General features: G+C 39.8%; 1 protein-coding gene across 3 annotated transcripts in view; it reads left to right on the forward strand.

Annotated features, from left to right (window-relative positions):
- The window catches only part of furinb (furin (paired basic amino acid cleaving enzyme) b), a 75216-nt gene that overhangs the window by 11891 nt on the left and 38928 nt on the right, over positions 1 to 24397 (forward strand). For all 3 annotated transcript variants that reach the window (XM_056387776.1, XM_056387773.1, XM_056387774.1), the window contains exon 3: positions 22007 to 22105. In XM_056387776.1, the coding sequence (XP_056243751.1) occupies positions 22007 to 22105 (99 nt within the window). The remainder of the gene's footprint in view (positions 1 to 22006; positions 22106 to 24397) is intronic.

Genomic DNA, 24397 nt, shown 5'->3' on the forward strand with positions numbered 1-24397 from the left:
ATTTAAATTTGCTTGTTCAGCATGGAGTTCAAGCCAATTAAAACAAATGTTTGGCATCCTTTAACTTGTGACATTGCTGCCATGAAAATGAATAATAATATAATGATATATGATAATTTGATAATGACAAAATAATCAAAACTGTGAAAAATTGTTATGAAGGTTTTGGATAAGGCAACAAGACTAATGGTAATTCATGTAATAGGAGCTTAGTTTGGTGTCATCTGCAATAATGAACTCTCGTATAGTATAGGAAAAATGTTTTACAGTGGCTTGATAGCAACCTAGCATTACAGAACATATACCTATGAAATATAACACTTCATAAATGATGTATTATTGTATTTTGGAAGTGTGTTTATATTTTCAGCTTGTTGAGTTATACTGTCAGTGTGTTCATCGTTATTAATTCAAAATATTAATATTCATATAGATTGATTGACAAACATTGCCCCAATTTATTTCTGCTCTCACAGCACCACTTCCTCCTCAACATCATTAAGCTTGCATGAAATGAATTTCCAAAACTTCACAAATTTCAAGAGGCCTCCAGATCCCTCTCTTCACTCATAAACATCTTCTTTTTTTGTTTATCTACTTTTTTCTTGCCCTCTTTCCCTTTTTCCCTCCTTGCTTTTCCCCAGTCCAACTCACTGAGATCTTTTTCCTGTGTGTAAGGTAGAGTATCGCTGTAACTATACATAACATGCATAAACCAGCATCCATAAAGCTTGGACTAATTGCTCTCGAATGTTTAAAAAATTGTGTTGTTATACAATTGTAAACAGTGACTAAGAGACACACTATTTAATGTTGATCTGTCATTTCTCGCCAATCTGTTTAGTAGATACAAGTCCAATGCAACAGCATCACTAGCATAATTTGTGCTACCACACAAGTGAATCTGAATCACATAATCCTTGAAATCTTGGTGTGAATGGACATCTTAGTCAAAACCTGTATTTGTAATTTCAATCAGTGTGTTAAAAAACAGCTTGGCTGCAGAGCCCCTGTTGGTAAATCAGTAGTGGAAAAATGCATGAATGTAGATATCTGAAAACAGCCAGATGCCCAGTGCTCATTCTGAAGTCAATTCAAAAAATCTGAATGAGTGGATTTGAAAGATTGTTCAGTGGTTCAATTCAATTCAGTTTTGTTTGTATAGCACCAAATCACAACACACATTATCTGGGTAAGGTCAAGACCCAAGAAAGAAACCCAACAGATCCCACAATGAGCAAGCACTTGGTGGCAGTGGAGAGGAAAAACTCCCTTTTAACAGCAAGAAACCTTCAGCAGTACTAGACTCAAAGTGGGCGGCTGTTTGCCCCAAACAGTTGGGTTGAAAGGAGAGAAATACATTGACATGATTCATCTTTTACATTTCAAATGAGAATGCAAGGATGTTACTAAATGTTAACAGGCCTGCCGACATCACAAGTCTTCATTCATTTCTTTAACCTTGCTTGTTGTTTGTGTATTGCGTAGTTGCAACCTCTTTTCTCACTGTCACTTTGTTTTTGTGATGGTTAGTTATCTTAGGGTTTGGTGCAACCTTCTGCTCCTTCTCACGGCCTCACAGTCATTCTGTAAAGCCCTTGTGGCTGTCTGCCCGCTGGCACACCGATCTACAGCCTGTTCTGGCATTAGGTTGCCATGGAGAAAATTGCCAGCATATTATTTCCAGCAGATTGACTCCTGTGTTAAGAAGGATGGAAGGGGGGGATGTAATTTTTTTTCTTGGCAATACAATACTATGCATTGTTCTAAATGCTATTTGTGCGTAATTATGAAATTTAAATGAGACGTTTAATAAAGTGGATGCTCCTTTTTGTATGTTTGTCTTCCTGTGTTTACTTTTAACTTTCTCTCTTGAATGTGTAGTCATCAGGAAGTTGGTAAAATCTACTAATACTTTGGACACAGCTTTTCTTTTGTTATGGGTATTGAGGCATTCTATACCTGCATCTTTCTCTTGCTCGTGTAATATCCTATGAAATCCACTGGGATTTTTTGCTTTGCATCTTCTCATTTCCCTTTGGTTTTTCTTTGCCATTTTTCCCTCTCATTGTCTTTAATCTCTTCCTTTCTTTGAACTTCCAATATTTGCAGTTCTGGCCTTGTTTGCAGGTCTGGTCTCCAGTCAGTTTGACTTCTTCATCTCCGTCTTCTTTCCCTGTGCTCTCTCTCCCTTCTTTCAGTTGTCCTCTCCTTCCTTTCTTCGTCCTCCAGCTTCCACTTTATTTCAGTGTTTACTGATCTGAGTGAAGTGCACCTCCTCGTCCCAGAGCTGTCTCTCATTTAAATGCACCACTTCATTACATGGAGCCTGCAGCCACAGACCTTTTAGCTGTTTCCAAAAATGTCTCCTAGAAATGGGTTGGTGCTGTGCCAGAGATCTGCAGAAATCATTACTCAAAAGGTACTCAAAACAGTGTCTTATAACTGAAGAATCTTTGACCTATAAAGCTCTGATTCTAGGTAGGCCTTCTGCTAACTGCGCATGGGTAACACGTTTGGTGTCAGGTTTTGAACTGGAAGAGAAGGAAGGTTAGAAAGAGCACTGTTGTTCTAGTGGAAATGGTGGATGGATGACTCTAAGACCAGACAGTATAGATCAAGTGTGTTGAAAAGGCTCGAGTCTATCAGACTGCTCTCTGTTCCTCTGAGATATGGAACCAGCCATGCGTGTGCATTGTCTGCCTTCATTCAAGTCTCTTTTCTTCAGGGAAGCCTTTTTTTAAAGGACTACTCACATTCATAATCTACCCATTATTGACTTAGGAGGGCTCTGAGTAAATTGAAGATGGAACTTTTTTGTAAGGCATTGACTTTTGCTCACAGGGAAGAATGTAGCAATAATTTAATTCAGCCCCAGCTTCAGCCACAACACCCACCACCTTTTCTAGTTTGTGTTCTTCTCCGGCTACAGCATTTCACTCCCGCAGCTCTGTTTCATGTATGTAGTATGATGCAGTATAACAACATATTGTCATGACTCGTGAATAGGGCTAATTTAGACATTTTCGTTTTTGTTTGTTGTTTGCGTGCAAATCTGTTCATTCACTGGTGTGTTTTTATTTACACATTTATGTCACTGTCTACTACTGTATTTGTATTTGCATCAGTTTGAACCAGGGAGGTGCATTTAATGGTATTATGTGAATATGAGAATGTCATATTACCCATTCACTATTATTCTAGCAGTTAATATTACAATTGATCCAGATTTCTAATATGAATAACAGAATATTTTCCCGTGATCTTTGTGAGTCATGTGTACGGATCCCGCAGGCTACTGAAGGGCTCTGCCTGCTTCAGATTTCACATCGAAGAATATCTCTTCCTGTCTTTGATTTGACATGGCATGACTGCATGTCTATTCAGCTCAGTGAAAGTAATGCTAATGTGATGCAATTCAGCAAAAGGAGACTGATAAAAGTAGCAATTTATAAGACTGGTGTTAATTTACCAGTATGGTAATTTTGGAGGTTTTAGTTTGAGTTGTTGAGTTGGTTTTACAAATTTGTCCCCAAAACTCATTAAATGGTTGAGTCGACTGAAAATGTTCATTTCAAGTTTTAAAAAGTTAGCACTTGATGCAAAGCTATTTAATTACATTAGATTGCACAGGTTATTATATTATTTCTACCTCTTGTTTGCTTATGTCGGTTCTCGTTAGTTCTCCACTGTTCCTGAGGGGTCTTTTGCAGCGAAGAAGGGCTGCATACATGTTATGTGAGCAAACTATAAGAGGTGTAGATCAGATGTAATATATATGTGTGTGTTCAGGGCTTGTGTTTGACATTATTCATACAAATCGGTTGCTGTTGCACATTTGTACTCAGAGCATATATAACTGTCAGAGTGTTACCCTGCGCGTTCAGCACTCATGTGCACAGAACGATTTGTGTATCAGTCAACAACAGCACAGCACCAGTTTAAAAGTAGGCTGCATGACATGCAGTCAGATATGTTTTGCTGCGGTGGCGCAGGCTTCTGAAGCCATCATGTCAGACTGTCTGCAGACATTTACCATATCACAGTGAAACACTTAAGAGAGGCACTACCTCTGACATGCTCTGTAGGTGTGTAATGATTCATTCATTGCACCGTTGCATCAATTATAAATGATGCCAATTCAATGCATTGATCTGCTGAAAGAAATGATCAAATTACTCGGGCTTCAGCAACAATCAATGTGAAACACTTTGGAGTGCAATAATCAAATTGAAATGAAACTAGTCACTCCTGTGCCAGGATTGAAAAGCTGAAACTGGCGCAATCACTGCTATAGTTATTCGGCCGCCACTATTTCTACCACAGTCGGTAATATAAATGTTAGGACTACTAGTGCTAATGTCACTGCTACTACAGCTACCGCTTCCACTGGCACAACTACAATTGTTATTACTGCCTGGAGTAAAGTGTGTGCTCCGCATTGTGAAGGCAATTAAAAATAAAACCCATTTCTTAAATGTTGGCAAATGTTAAATGCTTATTTTTTATCAGTCTTAAAGAAGTTTTGGTTCATCGTTACTGAATCAAATTGTGTTTCTCAAAATTAATGAAAGAAAGAAGAATGAAAAATTTCAAGAATGAATAATAATCATAATCCCTCTTGAGGCGAAATGCCAAGTTGTATAATTAAATCAAATAGCTGTCAAGCCAGCAATCCACATACGCATTATATTGAAAATTTTTTTAACATCTATAAAAAGCCTCTCTTTCCTTGCAGCTGTACTGTAGAGCTTAGGAGCCCATCCCTTATCCTGCCCACAGGTAAGGAAAAAAAAAAAAAAGTTATGCACAGACCTTGAGTCAGCCTTGGGTTTTCCACGTTGGGGAATAACTTCCAAGCATTCTGCATGCCAACAACAGGGACTGTTTGAGCAAAGTGGACAAAGAGCCACCTTATCCATTGCTGCACGCTCACTTGCTATGGCGTATTTCTAGTGTAACTTGTACCCACGCACTCAGCCATGTTTTTTCCCCCCACAGTTAACATAGTATAATTTAATGACATTTCCTGTCCCCTCCTGTTTTTTTGTGTGATCATTCCAGTCCTGGCTTTGAGAAAATATTATTATAAATGCAATATGTGTGGGTATCAAGGTTCAAGGTTATATATGAAAATAAAAATTAGAAATAAAACAATACAGTTATAGGCGACCGGGAAATTCTTACCCACAGGTGCGAGTAGCAGATGAAAGTAGTGCTCAGCCAGTATTACATATTGCGAGGAGAAACTTCCTTATATCCCATTTCCACTAAAGCATATAACGGCAAAGAACGTTCTGGAGCCTACAAGTGTACAAACAACAAGTAATTTGACTGTGACTGAGGACTCGAGACAAGTTATTAAGAAGTTATTAGTTTTTTCTGCTGTGTGCCCAGATTCTGTCGTCTGTCATGAAAAGTCTCATATCTCTGGATAACCCACAATGGAATCTCAATCTTTTACTTCATATTTCATTTTTCAAATTTCATATCCTGTTTGGATGCCACCCCTTGGATTTTCCTCGTTATTTTTTTAACATGCAACCAGTCAGTTTGGCATGAATATTTTAAGACCCCATGAAATGTAAAGCAGAGCTCAGTACACAGAGTTAATTTCGATAACAGGGAGTTATGGGCAGGCTCATGGTTGAATGTCTGTGCTGCATTTATAACAAGAGTTTTCTTTTAATTTGAGGAGATATTGATTAAAACCCTCACCGGCAGTGATGAAATATTGTAGTTAAATAAATGTATCATGCCCATGGTTTCAGAAACTTACTGGGAGCCCCGACTGTGGATTGAAGCTACTATGTACTAACAAAGAATTTGCACATGTATTGCCTTGGAAACCCTTTCATGGTACATCAAGCTCTCTAGATGACACAAGTTGCAAGCTCAACTGCAATGCATCAATGTGGCAAATGAATCATCTGCCTTTACAGTTACTTAAGAAGAAAAGTGGGTTAACTCGTCATAGACCGTTTGAATTATGGATTTCCACTATGTGTGTTATTTCAGGTTTTTTTGGGGGGTTTTTTTTACGCCTGTGATGTTCCACAAGAGACTGAGGCATCAATCAGGAACCAGCGTGCCATCTTTTTAATCTTATTTCAGTGGGTTTTTTAATGTTAGAGAAGCAAAATAATCCTTGAACATTACTTTTCGCCAGGAGCATACAAATGACCTCCCTCCTGTGTTGTGCTTTGTTTCAGGGATTGTGTGGGAAGGAGAAATAATGTATTCATTTTCCATTAATAAGTAAATGACAAAGCAAGTGAAGCTACAATCAGAAACCAGAAACCAAAAGCATCTACGAGGATTTATTGTCCTCCACAGCCAGGCCTCAGACTGTGGTCCATGAGCTCTTGTTTTTCCTCTCTCATCCTAAAGAAAAGTCTGACAAGCTGCTAAGATATCAGAAAAAAAAAATTGTGTGGAACTATGTGTTCTTTGTGCTGCTGTAAAAGTAAAAATATGACCTTTTGAGGAAAGCAGAATGGAGAAGTAAAAGGTCTGCGAGACTGGAGATATCAGGCCCCCCTCTGAAGCGTGACACTTGGTCAATTGCAGGCTGATTCGATTTAGCGAGAGACAAGACAGAGAGTGATGGCGAAATAACACAGCAGCTGGGCCTCCCTGACTCTGGCTCTGTTGGTGATCCGGTAGCTTCTTCCTGGAGTTTACAGACAGTTGGAGGATTAGTTTTTCATCAATATGTGTTTACAGTGGACAGTGGCTGCTCTGTCACATTATATATTATATATATATATATATATAATTATTAATATCATCTTTTACAAGTTATATATTAGTTGCCATTTTGTGGCTAGAATAAAGGGTGGTCCAATGATCAGACCTTTATATTTTTTTATATATAGACTTACCTAAAGCACATACAGATTAAAAGTTACTTTATGAATGTATAGATTTTAAACCATAATCGTAAGGTTTGTGTAATTAGTGGCCAATGATCCATGTGGAGCCATTAGAGGGTCTTATGTATGGGTGGATGGGTTGCGTGGGTGCTATCATGCAGCTCCTCACCCAGAGATAGGAGCTATGTGTAGTAGTTATAATACAGCCAGATCATTCTCAGCCTGAATAATGTAGAAAGAGTGCCTGCCATGTGGAAAGAATACTGTTCACAGAAGAGGATGAATGCAGAATACTTTCACAGCATTTGCTCCATTTTCACTCTTCGCTCTTTAGAATCCTTCTGTGGACAAAGACAGAGAGCGGTGCCGCATGAGCAGTTCTCTCTGAAAGTTAAACGATGCAGGGGTTCTTCACAATGTATGCTCTAAAATAAAACTGACATTAAAGAATGGAGCGGTTGACCCAGAACATACCGGGGGCTCGTCGTTCAAATGGTGTTTACAACCTTCTGGCTCTTAGCCCTTGATAAAGAGTTTGTCTCAGATATACAGTAATTTAAGTTGGGACTATGAAAAAAGGCCTCCGTAGGGCTAGTTTATCAAACGCAGAACCCTCTGTCTGTACTCATGAAGCCTGTAGCCCATGATGCTCATCCCTTGTGACTCAAACCTACTTTCTCCTCTGCACACGGAGACAACTAAAGCATACCTTTATTTCAGACTGCTTCCTTAACTCTGATATAAGATGGACAATTTTTACACATTTTGATTAATGCCTTTATCCCAGAGACTGGACAAGCAAGTTTATTATACTACTGGATCACGCTGATGAGTAATGCACCCACTGCTTAAATGCCTCCTCATTAAGAAGTAGGATAGAATAGTGAGCACCATAAATTTCTAGTCTACATTATACCTTAATAGGAAAGATGACTGCATTATTTATGTCTACTTTTTGTGTATGCTGGTAGCTCTTGTAAAGGAACGCCCCCCCTGAAAATGCCTCTGCCCTCAATCTCTGCTGCATTACTCCTACAATAGAGGGTGAAAGTGATTCTATTCCAGATTGTACAGTAGAACTGATGGGGCATGTATCTGTAATATAAAACTATATATATGTAATGTAGACCATTGTACATAGAGTAATGCCATATTTAAGCTTGGAGGGTGCAGGAAAGCAGTTCAGGCAAACAGTCACTATCATTATAGCAGGCATGAGACGATATGGCAGCCATCCTGAAGCAAAATAGCAAGTGAATTTTCTTGAGAGATGATCATACACATTTGAGAATATTCATTTCAAGCGCTTAGAAGCTGTCGAGAACAACCGAAACCGTCCACAGGTTTTCATCATGAACCAACTGGCATTCTGCTACCAGCCCTGTTGTTGTTGTTGTTTAGGTTTGTAGGAGGATTGTGACGTAAAGCAAATAGTGCAGCACACCAGACTGTCTTTATCCAGCCTCCAGAATATGTCTGTGTCTCTGTTATGGATGTATGAGAGGAAATTGAAAAACAAAATGAGGTTAAGAAAATATAATGGTTCCCAGGATGTTAATCTCCTGCTCTGCTTTGCAGAAAGCCTTCCCAGTATGCCCCTTGCTAAGCGTAACAGAAAAAAAATCCGAAAGGTGCTAGTCATTTGATGTAGCTTAGCAGAATGCTTGAGCCATTTATCATTGTTATGAAGGCTATCGTGGGACCTTGCACAAGAGTCCTTTATAATAAGTGTTCTGTTCTCTCATATTTTCAGTGCTGCCACACAAATGCATACACCCCACACAGCAAATATGACTGGTAGTTTAGTCCTTGTGTTTCTACTGCATTCGATTTATACACCTTGCTGTAATATTGTATCTTTAACCTCTTAAATCATAAAGAAAAAAGTACTGTGGCTGAACTCTGTTTCCCCTTCTCACTAAGAATTATTCTCTAAATCATTTTGCAATTGTTTCTGTTCCCTCTCTTCCTTTAGACCATGGTTGTGTTTCCTTAAAATTCTTATAGACATTTGGTCTCTGAATCTTTGCCTCTGCTGATCACACTGTGTTGTGTTGAGATGAAATGGCAGTAAATGTCGTGCCCTTTGCAGCGTGCTGATGTTTTGCCTTGAATAGCTCTATAGTAAAGCTTACCTGACTTGGCTAAATGCCATGTGACAAATCTCCCTTTAATAGCTCAATTTATACTCGGCCGCTTAATACTTTGACCATTGTCTCAACAATGCTGTCATGCTCCGCATTTATACATTGCTGATTGTAAATGGAAATGCAGCAAACAAAAATTGTTAAATGGCGTGATCAAACAATTAACATATTCCACCCTGCCAGCTCTGCTGTGGGTGGAAGATGAATATATTTTTTTTTGCCAGCCTTTAATGAAAGAGTAAATATACACATCAGTGACACTTATTCCCTGTAACTCTGATTGCAGTTGAAAATTGTAATCTTAAATATAACAATTACACATAGTATATCATGGCAAATTGTAGTATGTGTTCATGTGTTTACATGGATGATACGATACTGTATTTGCTTTGCTTTTTGTTTCTGGTGCATTTGTGTGTTGACTCGTCATAGTCCAGCGCTTTAAACTGCTCTGCACAAAGCCAACTCCCATACAGAGGTTTATTTCAGGCTCTCGTGAAGCTATACTAAGCTCAAGCTCCACTCTTCAATATACAGAGACCCCAAAGTCTCAAGGCACTAAGTTTTAATGCCCTCAACTTCCAAGGGCATCAAAAGTTGAGGGCATCTGCTTTTGAGGTTCAAGGAGTGGGTGTAATCTTCCATGAATTTGAACGAGGCCTAGTTCAAAGACACACACACACACACACACACACACTCGGTAGTAGCAGTCAGCTTGCTGCTCTGGCTCTATGGCCACAGCACTGTGTCCGTGGCCCCTTTCAGGAAAGGAACACAGGGTCTTGAGGGTCTTCTTCTTGATCTATGAGGCCACTACGAACCGTCTACCTTTTCTTTTAAGTTCACTCCATGCTCTGCACAAGCAATGTAAGAATATGTTGTATAAGACTGTTTTTGATACTGTTCTGTAGATTCAAATCATGTAAACATTTCAACGGCACACCTTGTGTTTTGGAGTAGATGTGTGGAACTCACTGCTGTGATTGTTAAGCTTTTGAGTTTTTGTGATATTTTAATGCATTGCTTTGTTGTAGTATGCATAATTAACTTAATGCCTCAGGCATAATTCACTTGTGTCTGTCCAAACTTTAAAATGTTTTGCATGCAAGTCAGACATTTTAATGAATACAGATAAACATGCTAAAATTAAAATGGTAATAGAACACATTTTCACACTGCAGCTGTGCAGCACATTGTGAAAATGTAGCATATTAATTAATGTTAAGTATTAATCTATGAAAGCACATGCACAGGTTGAAAGAAGAAAATTAAGCTGTCATTTCAAATTATTAACTATCAATAGGACTCAGCTAACATTAAAAATTGATGCCCTGGACAAAAGTGTTTTGTGTAAAATGTATTTCTTCTCATTAGATGAGGTATTCAAAAGGTGTTGTTTTGTTATTAGTGAAGAAAATCAGTAAATGACACCGGTATTAAGAGAAGATACTCATCACTGTTTTGAAAGGGTCTTCTAAGGTAAAACCAGCTACATATCTTTGTGTCTGGTCCACTCATCTCTAGAGAAAAATAATAATATCCGAGGTGACTCAAAAAGACACAAAGGTTTATTACAGTGCTAATTTTGATAGTCAAGATGCAGAACACACATGGCAACAGGGTAGAATCAGAGCGAATCCATTATCAGACACTGTCCATGGGTGTAGCAGTGTTTGGTAAATATTATGGCCAATAATGATCTCTTCTCTTCCCGTGTTAAAGCAGCGGACATCCAACATAACGTACTGTCAGAGCAAATTAATATTCTAATGTGTGAGGTGGAAAGTTGTCACAGTTGAAAATACACTCCACATCTCAAATATGCTGAAAAGATGTCTCTTTTTATGTTGAATTCACGTTCCTAGACATATTGAACATTCTGCGCTTCCATGGTTTCTGTGCATAATGACTCTCATTTGGAGTGGCAATGATTTGAAATGTTGTAAAATAAAGAAAAAAATAACTAGAAATTCCAAAAATTATTACAGTGTTTTGCAGGTGGTGTTTACTGTTTGAACAAGAATCAGATTTACTCAGTCTTGCTGGCACTGTTGCCATCATCACCAAAATTGTAGTGTGCTGCTGGATTTCCATTGATGCATCCAATAGGCAGCTGTGGCTTAGGAGGTAGAGCCACCTCCAGTCTGCATTTCTCCTCCAGTCTGCATTTCAAAAGATCCTCGGGCGAGATACCACAAAATGGCCCCAGATGTATCATCGGTGTGTGAATATGTATATGTACAGTAAATTTACTGTATTTCTATATGATATATGTGTAGGAAAAAGCGCTGTATGAATGCGTGTGTGAATGTGGCTTCCATAGTAAAGCGCTTTGAATGGTCGGTAAGAATAGAAAGGGGTATATAAGTGCAGCCCATTTACCATTCACCTACTGAATATCTTGACCCACTGCTGTGTGGCGGGTCACCAAAAATGCTGAAATGCAGGCAAGCTTAAAAAAAAAAAAAAGCCACAAACAAAGCATCCAAAATATCCTGGGATATATACAGCACAGAATCTGTCAGCTCTTCTCCCCAGCTTATATTGAGCAGAGCAGATAGTGAGACATGAATGATTTTAGTAAGGGTCTCAACATGAGGAGAGGGATAAAATGTAAGCACTGAACGTGTCGGTCTTAATAGATGGAACCAGAGGAGAAGTCACAGGGGGCTGAGTGAAAGACACACAGAGTAAAGGAATTAAACTGACAAGAGCGGAATGGAAATAGAAGTGGAGCCTATTTACCTCACTTTCCAAAAACTAGGGTGACGAAGACTGACAGAGGCTGCTCTGGCACCAGGGAAATCAGCATAGGTGACGTGGAAAAGAGCAGCGGGCTGAGTTACACTGCAAATGAATAATCCAGCAGCCCCACAGAATCCCCAGCGCTTTTAAAACAGGCCACCATCTGAGGAACGAGCCGGAGGGGACAGCTGAGGGCTGGAGTTGTCTTCTTTTATTGACCTCATCGCACACGGAGGGGGGAAGACAGAGATACGGAGGTGTGAGTGTGTCGGTGCGTGTTGGTGAGTGCATGTGAGCGCAGGTGTTCCCTCACCACCCTGTGATGTTTAAGTGAGACTGTGAGGTGATTTTTCTCTCGAGGGTTTTTTTTCAGGCAGCAGGGTTGTATCTCCTTGCTGTACATCTGAAGGTGCTGACAGCTTCCATTTTCCTGAGTTGAGCCCTTGAAGTGAAGGGCACATTCTAGGCGGAGGACGTTTTGCACATTTCCTTTTCAGTGGTCCATCACTGCTGCTGTACTACCATGGCGCCTCTCTCAGTGCTCCTGCCTCCTCCCTTGCATCTATTGATAGATTGACTGATCTGAGTCTATGAAAAATCAATAGGACAACCCTTTGAGTGCTCTTCACATTGATTTTTCACGGACTATAGTTACTGTACTAACAAGTAACAGCTTTTCATTGCTTGGAAAGGGGTGTTCTTACATGACTCTGCAGGCAACAGGTTGAAACAAAGTCATGTATAAGCACAAGGGCGCTATTTACATAAATAAGTGAAGAAGGAGGAGATTGTTTTTCTTTCTTTTTTTTCGCATGACGAGTCAATGTCAAGTGCTGCTTGTGTGTGTTATTTGCCTCAGATCAGAATGACTTTAAAATTTTTATGACATGGCAATCAGGGTGGCATGCTGCCTCCAGGCATAAACTAAAGACCAATAGCACTCAGGTTGTACAACACCTTTGAATACTAAACACAGTAACATACTTGATATTTCAAAAGATTTCCACTTGCATTGAGGTTTTTTTTTTTCTTTTCTTAATTCTATCTCCAACAATTTCTTTTTTCCTCCTCATTTGCATGATGCTATGCTTCATTGCCTAAGCTCTTTGTCGGGTGCACTCACCGTGGTGGCACATTTGTTTCTGTAGCTTCTTTAGATCCAAAGAGCACTGATCCTGTTCATCTGTTCAAAATGTCTTTTTACTCTAACCCTCTCCCAGCGGCTTAAATATTAACCCAGTTTGATCTCAATCCTTTCCCTTTCCACTGAAGTTGTTTTCATACATCGTCAAGTCTTCTCCTGCTTTTCCTCAGGGCAAGAGAAAGATGCCCCATGTGGCTCAGATTTCAGGAACGATTCTGTTTACCAATGCATCTAAATGTGTGTTAGTCTATTTCCCATCCTCTCTGCCCCCCCCCCCTCCCCGTTTTCCGTCACTCTGTCTCTATTTCATGTGCAATGAATGGTAACAGCACCATTTTATGGAGAGATGCCTGGCTCCCCTCACCCCTGGGTTTGTCAGACCATTGCTCTGTAATATCAGAGCAGGTTAACAGTGTGATTACTGATATTACCGATATGGGGAGAAACCAGCCCAGCTGCTGAAGCATAGCACAGAGCGATGGATCCAGGCCTCCCTTGACTCCATGAATATTCGACGCTCCGCTGAAGCATAGTTAAAGTTGGGTGTTTACTAATTTGGTTAGCACATTTCTCCTACCAAGACAGGGATTTGAGATTTATAAATCCGCCCAGTGGGATAAATCTCAAATTAAAAAGGCAAGGAGTGATCTGAAATATTTAATATGTCTCTCCCACACAGACACACACTCTCTTCCTCATATGCAAGGTCTTTTTTTTTCTATCTGTCTCAGTCTCCCTTTCTCAAGGCCATAGCTCAGAATCTTTAGTGTGTATATGTGTGTGTGTGTGTGTGTGTGTGTGTGTGTGTGTGTGTGTGTGTGTGTGTGAGTGTGTGTGTGTGTGTGTCTGTCTGTGTGTGTCTGTCTGTGTGTGTCTGTCTGTTTGTCTGTCTCTCTGTCTGTCTGTCTGTCTGCACATGTGGGAATTACTTTGAAAACCAGCATCTTTGTGAGATTTATATGTTGGTTGGATGTATCAGTGCCACTCTGAGCAAGGTTTGGCTGTGTTGATGAAGCTTTACTCTACATGCACGTGTGTGTGTGTGTGTGCGCGTGTGTGTGTGCATGTGTGTGTGCGTGTGTGTGTGGCTTTTGATAAGCCCCCTTCTCCCCGCTCTGTCCCTTATCTGTTCTCTGAAAAAATCACACCACACAGATAAGCTACATCAGGAATGCTACTTTTTCTACATTTCTTATGTGTGCAGCAAATGCATGAGATTCATACACTCCTGCCATTTAATTTTCTGCTCTAACTCTAAACCCACTGCATCAAGGCGTAAGAGATATGATGTGGATTCACCATGTTTTATTCAAGCATAGAATCACAGAAGGTGATACCATCATTGATTAGGATTACAAGGCAGTTCTCATTTACAGTGACAGAACTGTATAAATTTAGTTTTATGGTAATACTAGCCAAAGGTCAGGCATCAGCAGGGGCTATATATTTCTACTCCCTTGGTGTCATCTGTGACATGTTCCTTTTGTAGCCAATTCCTACTTAGTTTTCCACCTTATACACTCATCTACCCTCCTGTGATGTATTTCTTTCTCCAGCCTTACTTTCATTTTCCCCCCTTTCTTTTATATTCCACTGTGTCCTACTCTCCCAGAATAGGAATAAATCTGGCTGGACACACCATCATTTAGAATCTCTTTGCCTTCAAGGTCTTTGTGCCTTTCCCACAGCTCCTTGAATAACTACTATTTATTTTTATTAAAGAAAATGTATTCAATGGCCCACACCTTTCATAGTGGCTCTGTTTTGTTACTCCCTATTACTGGAGGGACGGTCTTCATAGGCATTTTGTTAAATCTTTGCTATTCAGCCACATAATTAGCCAAAGCTGTTTTTTGTGGCTCAGCTTTTCCCAAGACAACACATCCCCTGAGCTTGTGAATGCAGAGTGATGCAGGCAACATGCAGAATTAGAGCTAAGATGCAAACAAATAATTACCCTTCATTTTAAAACACTCAATTAGCCCCTATTTCAGAGTAAAATAATGAGCTTCTCCCACTAAGTGGTGCCCCAGAGTTCCAGCTGTAATTAGTCCAAAAGATGGCAGTCCAGTGGCTGAGTGGTCACCAACAACATGACTGTTTTATTAGCCCAACAGCAAGTAATCGCACCAAGCCGACGAACAGCAACACATTTGCTGTGTATATAAACTGTAAGCAACAAAGAAAGAGCCTATTTCTGTTTAGCTTTGTGTGAATAAGAAACATAAATAAAAGGAAAAGCAACATAGAAAAGCGAAAGCAAGGGAAGAGAAAGGGTTGGCGGGGCTGTATGGCAATCAATGAGCTCTGCTGGGCTGCTGACATTTCTATCTCAGATGTGCAACAGAAGCTGCTTTTCTACTGTACAAAGGAGCAGAAGAGCATTATGTCCATTTCTGTGCATCTCTCACACATTTGTGTGCCGACTATAGCATCTTTCATTAAGGTTCGTGGGATTATATGTATATAACAGGATGTAAATGAATGTGCTCAGTGTTTAGAGGGAATTACTATTATTGCTGTGTCTCTAACCAACCACTGAGGCCAGTATTTTTCTCTGAAGGATGGGTTTGATTGATGCCAATTCCAATAAGGTGGATTTGCCTCTGTGCACTTTTCGCAAGCTTAAGGGAATACACTTAATGTTGAGCTCCGTCTCAGTCAATATTAGCGAAGTGGACCCATAAGCTCCCATGCTGAATACTGCATATTTGTATTAATTTCTCTGTACGCGCACACAGTCATAAACATACACACACACACAGACACACACACACACGCATATACACACACACACACACACACACACACAAACACACACTGTATCATTGCATTAGTCGGTTGGAATGCACACACTTTCTCTTGGTCTCTGCAACGTGTACGCTACCACTTCTCTGAATATTGGAATTCTTTTGAGTCTCCCAACAGAATTTCAGTTCGGTGATAAGAGAAATTAGATTTTATTGTGTACCTTTTCCATCACCTATCACTTGAGACAACCGCAGCGTGTCTGGAACGAAACAAATTTCAGACACATTTCCCAACAAGTGCGGTGCATAATTTTATCCTCACTAGTTGATGAGAGTGAAAAGAAAACTTTCCCACATTTCAAATCAGTTTGTAACATTGGAGAGTTGCCGAAACACTTGTATGCACACACACAGCAATGTGAAATAACACGAGGTTACAGTCCAGTGAAAGCTTGCCACATTTCTCTTTTCGGCGCCACTGATCTGAAGCCAATCCCCTCTGGCCAATATTGACTGAACAAATGTGGCTGGAGGTGGCTGCAGACCAAGGCAGCCACCACAGAAGGGGACCAGGAGAGGAAACAGCAGGACATTGGATGTAGGAGACACACCAGTCTTACTTTCAGTCATCAAGTCTAATAACCGCTCTGGCTGAATTCCCTGGTGGAGTGTAGCAAAAATACTATGAGTATGATCTCTGATATAAGAAATGCTGTGGTAAACAATGTCATTCAAGTTTCATCGCTCAACAGTGAGGGGCAGGTAGAGAAAATATGCTGGGTCATTAGAGAAAAGAAAATCAAATCTGAAACTCTGATGTGGTGAGTGGGCTGAAGAAATGGTGAAGAAAAACCAGAGTGCAACTGGCTGATGTGCCTTTGATGCTTCTCATAGCTCTCGGACTGACAGAAAGCTTTTGATAAGCGATCTTAATGTCAGTTGCATTCAAACTCAGCCAACATGTAGACTCCCACATCCGTCTGTCTCACACAAGCGCACAGTCTCATGAGTTCAAAGTTGCTCAAATTAGGAGCTTGAAGTACTTGTCATTCACATCAGATGAATCCAATTTAGACTAATCTCAGTTCATAAATAATGTCATTTTAAAAGCAGCTCCAGAATTCAAGTTCTTCTTGCGGCTGTACTGGGGATTCCAACCATAGATCAGACATAGAGGAATATTTTTCCACATTAAATGCTAATGATCATAATAGCACAGATCTAAAAGGGTTCAGTCTTGGTGTCCACACTTGCAGACTGCCTCATGGACTCCCACAAAGCCCAACACAAGAGAAGACTCTCCCACTGTGGAAGCTACAGTTCTGTTTTTTATGGCAGGAGCATATAGGGTTGGACGACTGGATGAATATATCAGCTGTTGGCAATTGGCTGAATCCCCTGCTTTTCTTTTTTTTTTTTAAGCAATATTTCTCATTCTATTTTGTTAATTTATTGGGCTCCCTCCTTCAGAATTTAAAACCTGTAAAACCAATTGTGCACTTGGACATGGGCCATATTATACACGTTAAATTATTGTTGCGCTGATTTCCATCTTTCACAAAAAGGCCAGTGACCAAATGACAATTAACCCATCTTTAGTTTTGCTGTCCAATCGATTGCTCCTGAGAATCAACATCATTTCATAAATCACATCTGAGAACTAGGCCAAAACCTGGATATGCAGTTGTGCTCCCTGACCATTTAATAGCATATGTTATCCCCACCTGTTTGGAATCTACAAACAGAGGCATCCTTCATCTGATGCCATTGGACTGCCATTATTGTTTCCATATGAATACACATACCTTCGAGAATATATCAGCAAATCACCAATTGTTGGATTGACAATGGCCAGTTGCAAAATTTCAACATATCACCCAGCACTGCAATTACAACACAATGCCCTGTTTGTGGTATTGTACATTTTTTGGCAGAGGTATACCATATACAGTGTTTCTATTATACCAAAGCAGTATGAAAAATAATATATTTTATGTAGGTTAATAAAATTTGAATTTGTTTTTAAAATGAAAGCGTTTGCAAAAGTATGTAGGCCGACATCAGGACTTATTTTAGTCAGTGAGAAATATTTCACTAGATACTCATACCTCATGCTGCTAACATCTGGTCTGATATGTGTCAGCTGCAAGTTTTGAAACCTGACACTGAAAATTAGTTACTCTCATTCAAATCTGGATTTTTCAGCGAATCTAATTGATTTTAGAATGTAAAATGAAAAACGTGAACACGGTTAAATCTGCAGTCCACTTGTGAACGGCTCAGGTCTTTCAAAGAAAGAACAAAAGGAAAACAAAAGGTTATTGTGCTTCATTTATTATATCTGACAATACATTACAGTGGCTACTTTCTCTATAGTTTACAACAACAAGAGTCTGTCCTTTCACCTGAATAGACAGATTCATACTTTAACTGAACCTCTCATTCAACATTATGCTCCTATTTTCTGAATATAATTCATCCTATTTTTTATAATCCACAGAGATTCCGTTTAACTTCTATTCAGGTCTGTCAGGTCAGCTTTTGTTGACTTGTCCTTGATTCATATATAATACGTTATTTAACACATTTAGTAAAGTGCAACATTCTTGCTGATGTCAACAGAATGGTCTTATTTTTTCCCTTTTATACTTTCTCTGCTTATGTACATGAACCATGGAAACACATGCGGTCGTTCTTCAAGTCTACAATATGCAGATTTGGATTTGGCCAGAAGGAAACCTCTGGGCACAGCTTAAAAACATAAATTTGCCACAACTTATCTCTCTTCTCTCACAGAGCTGACATGGGTTCATTTCCATATTCGTCTTCTGTGCAGATACATATTTTAGAGATCACAGCATGAACTGAGCAAGTACTAAATACTAATAGAATATACTATAAACTTATCTTTATCTTCCATTAATGTATTTAAATTTAAAATTGTTTTTTATTGTAAAATGATTATTTAGTGCTGACTTTGCAAGACTAACTGACGTCAGCCAAATAAATCACTTCACTTCCCTGTAGAGCTGAAACAATTATTCAGTTCGTTGATCAATTGATCATCAGAGGTGTTAATCACCAACAATTACTTTAAATCATTTTTTTAATCAGAAATGCCAAAGAGTCACAGGTTCTAGCTTCTTAAATGTGAAGATTTTCTGCTTTTCTCCGTTTTATATTATTGTAACCTGAAAATCTTTGGGTATTGGACTGTGGGTCACACAGATAGACATGCAATTTGAAGACATCACAATACACTCTTATGATAGAACTTAGGATAGGCATTTTTAGGTTAATCATTAATGAAAATAACTTTCCCATGTCTTAGTTAGTAATTTTGTCTTTGGGTTATTTTTAATGGGATACATTGCACAGTTCTGCTAGAAGATTTACTTCAAGGCTACATGAAGGTGCAGACAAGATGGAGACTGGAGTGAAACAGCTAAAGTAAAAACATATGAGATAATAATCTCTGATGCTGCTGCCCAGTGAAGAGTGTAAAGGGCAGGATGCATCTAATGCAGACTCTGAGCATAGTGGCAGGGTGACTAATGACCCATAGAGCTCTCAGTTATTATCACTGGTACACATACACAAACTGACGCACATACACTCACACACGCACGCACACACAGGCGCACAGACACACACACACACACAACATATGATTCATTTTGGTTCCGACTTTGGAGAGGCATGACTCAGCTGCACTCATGGGCAGCTACACCAACATTTCTATCTCCATCTCAATTTCCCAAGACCCATAGACTCTTGGTCTTAAATGAGGACATCAGCACTCTAGGAAATGGGTTTGTCCCACAGAAAAGCCACTCCGGTGCAGCACAAATTAGCTTTCTGCCCTGCTGCAATCAATGTGAAAGTGGGTCTCGTTAATTTCTTGGGTCACATCCTCCGTACCTTCATACCTCATCCTTGCATCATTCAGAGGCCATTTCCTTTCACACGGCTTTGACATTATTTTTGAAACCCGATGTCTGTGAGGTCAGTCGCTGATTGTATAACTCACTGACGATGTCACAATGTCACATCAGCTGAGGACCTAGCACAACAGTGTCTCTAATGAAAGTATCCTATTAATTCACTCTTCTGTCCAGCGTTAACTTACTGCTCCTATACTATATTACCTATTTGGCATTTTTATATCTGCTTGTTATCTAGGCATTTAATGATAACTATCAGGTATTGCTTGACTTATCACATAGTTATGTGATCCATGTCTGTGTACAGTTTAAATCAGTTAAGATTTTTTTTTATTATTACTTGCAATTTTTATTTTGTGCCATAAACATCCACCATACAACAGATGGCATATGATACATTCCATTTCAAACAGACTCAAATTCCCTATTCCCTCCCCCACCCAACACGGAAACAAGAGGAGTCGAGCTGCATATAGAGTGACTTGTTTGTAAATCTATTGCCACTGAGGCAATGCAGTTCTGCAGGGGAATAAATAAATAAGTAATTAAGAAAAAAACAATAAATAAAATGAAATAAAGTAATAATAATATAGCGATATCTTTCACATAGTAATCAAAAACATTGTGTCTCCACCTCGTCTTTACGCCGACACTTTTATAGAAGACATGCCTCACTTGAGATATTTTTCTCTCCTGTCCTGCATGCTATGTGACACTCTTTCATAGGCAGCTACAGAAGCGCTTTATTTAGACACCAAGGCCTGAAAAGGAGGCTCTCCAGACATCCTCCAGTTTCTTGAGAATGATTTGCCATGCAATCATAATAGCTGTACTTCAGTGACACTTCAGTGATTGTGGAAAAGCAGATAACACCTCACAGTCTCCTATTAGATAAAAGCTTTGGACAGAATATAAACTGCATCTTTATGACATTAGAAACGTAACATTTTGGTGCCATATCCATTGCACATGCACCAGTGTACCCTCATCCCCACATCTTTTTATGCTGACATTTTCACTGGCAATGTTTCTCATCATTTAATGTTTTTTTTTTTTTTTTTTTTTTTTTTTTTTTTTTTGGAACTCACCCTCACAAAAGCACCCGTGTTCATCTTTTCCACTCATAATTACGTGCAACAGAACTCCAAGAGTCATTTGTGACTGATGTTCACTCAGTTTATTTGGAGATTATCATAGCAAGTGATTTAAAATCTTAATTACAAATATTTGGCAAATGAAGTCAAATTGGCCGGCGCTGGGCTGGCAGCTTTCGATCAGTTCTACCAGACTAGGCCTCAGAGCCTTAGCCTCCAGTCTGGTCGGTTCACAGACAGCCAGCCTGCAAAATCAGCCTGCAGCCCCAAGAGAACCTTCCATCCTGCTGCGTCTGCTCTTCTCCCTCCTCACACACATCCATCCTGCCCAGTCGGCCTGTCAAACCCTGCATCTCCCTCCCATTGCCTACCTTCGTCATCCCCCACCACCCCCCACCCCTACTTCCTCCCCCTCTCCCCCCTCTCTTCCTCCGCTCCACTGGGCTTGTGAAGGTGAGCCAGTCCCCAGTGGCACTACTGTACAGATTGCTGTGCTTCCTCTTCAAATGGAGGCTTCACTCTTGTGAATACTCATGTAAAGACTGGCTGGGCTGCACCTTGTCTTCCTCTTCCTGCACCTTCTGTTTGGTTATTTTTATCTTTTATTGTGCGCTCTTCTCTGGTTGTCTGTATTATTTAGTCTCTGTCTTGCTCTCAGGTCAGCTGTCCTTGACCGTTACTAGGGGAGGCACAGGCTGCTCCATGTGTCACTTAAGAGCAAGGCGCACAGAAAGAAAGCACTCCCTGAGGTTTTAGGCCAGTTTCATGTCAGCTGTCACCCAGTCGCTTTTCCTTAAAATGTCTTTTATGAGCAGGACGTGTGAGGGGACAATGACAGTGCTACAAGGAATGCTTCAGTATAGCTCTGAGGTGGCACTACCTCTAATGGATGCATCTAATAATTTGTGTAAGGTAATGTCCATCTGCAGTTGTGTAATGGATGTCTGTGTGTGTGTCTCACATTTTCTTCAACAATTAGAACAGTCATAATGCCGCTTCTGTGGCTGGGATTCACAGGAAATGTAATGGGTGCTAGTGAAATGATGGTGTTTCATCTGTGATAAGGTGGAGAGATTATCACATTTCTACTAGCCAGAACAGTAATAGACTCATTTAGCTTTGAATATGGACAGGAAACACTAAGCTCTGATGTCCAAATGGACATGTCTGTTTTCATCTCTTTCCCACATGAACACTATATGCACATTTTCTCATGTGCACATAAATGCCTTGGTGAGCAGGGAGTGTTATCTGGTCATCCTTTTGCTGAAGGTGAACTCATTGCTTTTCCCTTTGTGTTCGTGCAGGTTTTTGGAGATTATTATCACTTCAGGCATCATGCCGTGGAGAAGAGAGCTTTGTCTGGCCACAGGGGGATGCACATCAGACTGCAAAAAGAACCACAGGTAAGACTGTTGTCAGCTCTCACAGAGCTCATTGCAGCAACAAAAGGCCAAAAGACAGATTTGATTACACAGAAACTGTGTATATATCACAAGAGAAAAGAATGTCATCGTCAATGACAGCTTGTCAAACTCTGAATCCTTTGCAGTCCACACCAGTCCTTCCATCTGTCCCTCTGACCCAATCCGAGGCACCGCATAGCTGTAAATATGCAAAATATACCCTCCCAAACAAAACAACAGCTGGGAGTGTCTCTGTGTTTGGCTTTGCTTTTTCTCCTGTCACATATTGTATGTACCTGAGTGTTAACTAGAGTGGAAAATTGGAATTCTTCAATCAAACATCAAAAATCAGGAATGTTTTCCAGCTCTGAATGTCATTTTCAGGACAACTGGTTCTGGATTTGCACTCAGTCTAACCATGAATTTATACCCAGCGTACTACAAACTTTGCAAATCTCACTTTCTGTGTATACCAGGTGTAGTTGAGTCAGCATGGAAATGCCACTATGTTGGCAGCTCCATGCTGTGGAAGTAAGCTTTTTCTTCTTTTTTTTTCTTACTAGGGATTTAGAGATAAGCAATCTCACAATGCCAGTTCTACAGTTCACTATACTATAATATTATGTTTGCACTGTTTCCACATCTTGTATTGATTTTATTTCTCAATCCAAAGAGAATTAAACTTTTTTCAAATTTGATAAAAAACCTGCCTTTTTTCTCATAGGGAGTGATTTTAAAAATGACAGTGGAAACCAGAGGAGAAAGAATGGAGGTGGGCTAAAGCACTACTTGACTGTTCTCTGCCTTCATGAATAACCTTTTTCTGTATTGACAGAAGTCCTTGGGTTTTCTTTGCACAGTGAAGTTCATGAACAGGCTAGGAACACATTTTTTGGATAATTTTAACACTCTTCGGACCGATTATTACATTTATATTATAGACATCGCTCTTGAATTTTTTACAGCTGAACAATGCAGCAGCCTCTAGATCAAAGCACATTCACCTGAGCCACCTCGCACTCTAACAAAAATAATCCTCAAGTAAGAGCTAGATATCATCTTTTAAACAAAGCATTTCCTCGTGCATACAAAATGGTCATTAGATGTGACATTTGTACATTATTACAATGCTGTCTTGTAAAGACAACAGGGGATTTGCTAATAAAACAGGCCTGTACGAAAAATGTTATTTTAATCACTGTCAGAAGCTCACATTATCTGGGCTGAATTATCTAATCAGCAATGCACAGAAAAGATTTTGTAGAGAATACGCTTTTCAAATTAACTTTATACACCTTTGGTTTGTGTATGGGGTTTAAAAACATAAAGGTTATTATGCTACATGTTTAAGACTGAAGATTGTCAAGACCATTGTGGATGTTTGTGGACTTAGCTGCTTTTATTCACACCTTAGCTGAGGAAGGAAATGTTACTTCGATCTGAGTGTGTAAAAATGCCACAGAAGTCAGAGTAACAAAAACGGGGATACTTGACAAAGCTCACTGTGAATGGATTTCTTTCTTATCTAGCAAACAACGTAGAAAATAGTTCTGCTGACAGTGAGAACTGTGGAACATTGTTTCTGAAAAGAGATATTGCCTCTGTTTTTCTGTAAAATATTTTTGATGCTACAAGTGCTGAAAACAAAATGCTATTCACCTGTGGTGTGTGAATTCTCAGTGGTAAAAAAAAACTTAATATATAATAAAACCAAATCTATTTACATGGTAAGATGCCTAACAGTGAAAAAACATTTGTTCGGGATTTGCATGAACTCCCCCTTTGAATCTTCCCTCCATAATGTTGATAGCGTGCCTGAAAGCTGTAACAGTCAGGTAACATCTCAAGTTTGATCCTTTGGTCTTTTTTAGTTGGAATCCAGCCTCTCCTTCACACTTAAGATTTTGCCCATTGATGTGAATAGCCATTTGTTACAAGTGCGGTAGCCACCCTCTCTTTCACTGCTGCTGCCACCTAACTCAGCAACATGCTGCTGCCACATTTCCACTGGAAGTACTGGAGGCAGCAGTGGTAATTGCTGCTATTTAAACGTATCTTAAGAGGTACCTGACTGGTGCTAAAAAGGGGACAGTTACGACGTGAGAACAGACTTGGGGCATCTGTAGCAAGGACTACTCTCTAGCTTTTACAGAGAACAAGTCGAGGTGGCTGAGAAGAGGTCTGATGTGGTCTGACAAGCGCTGAGGCTCCAAGACATCATTAGTGAGATATGGTGAAATTCACTGAGGCCAGTGGTGTCAGGGGGTCAGCCTAAATTGATGTTAACAAGGC

The sequence above is a fragment of the Seriola aureovittata genome, chromosome 10 (assembly GCF_021018895.1).
Source record: "Seriola aureovittata isolate HTS-2021-v1 ecotype China chromosome 10, ASM2101889v1, whole genome shotgun sequence".
NCBI classification, from domain to species: Eukaryota; Metazoa; Chordata; class Actinopteri; order Carangiformes; family Carangidae; genus Seriola; species Seriola aureovittata.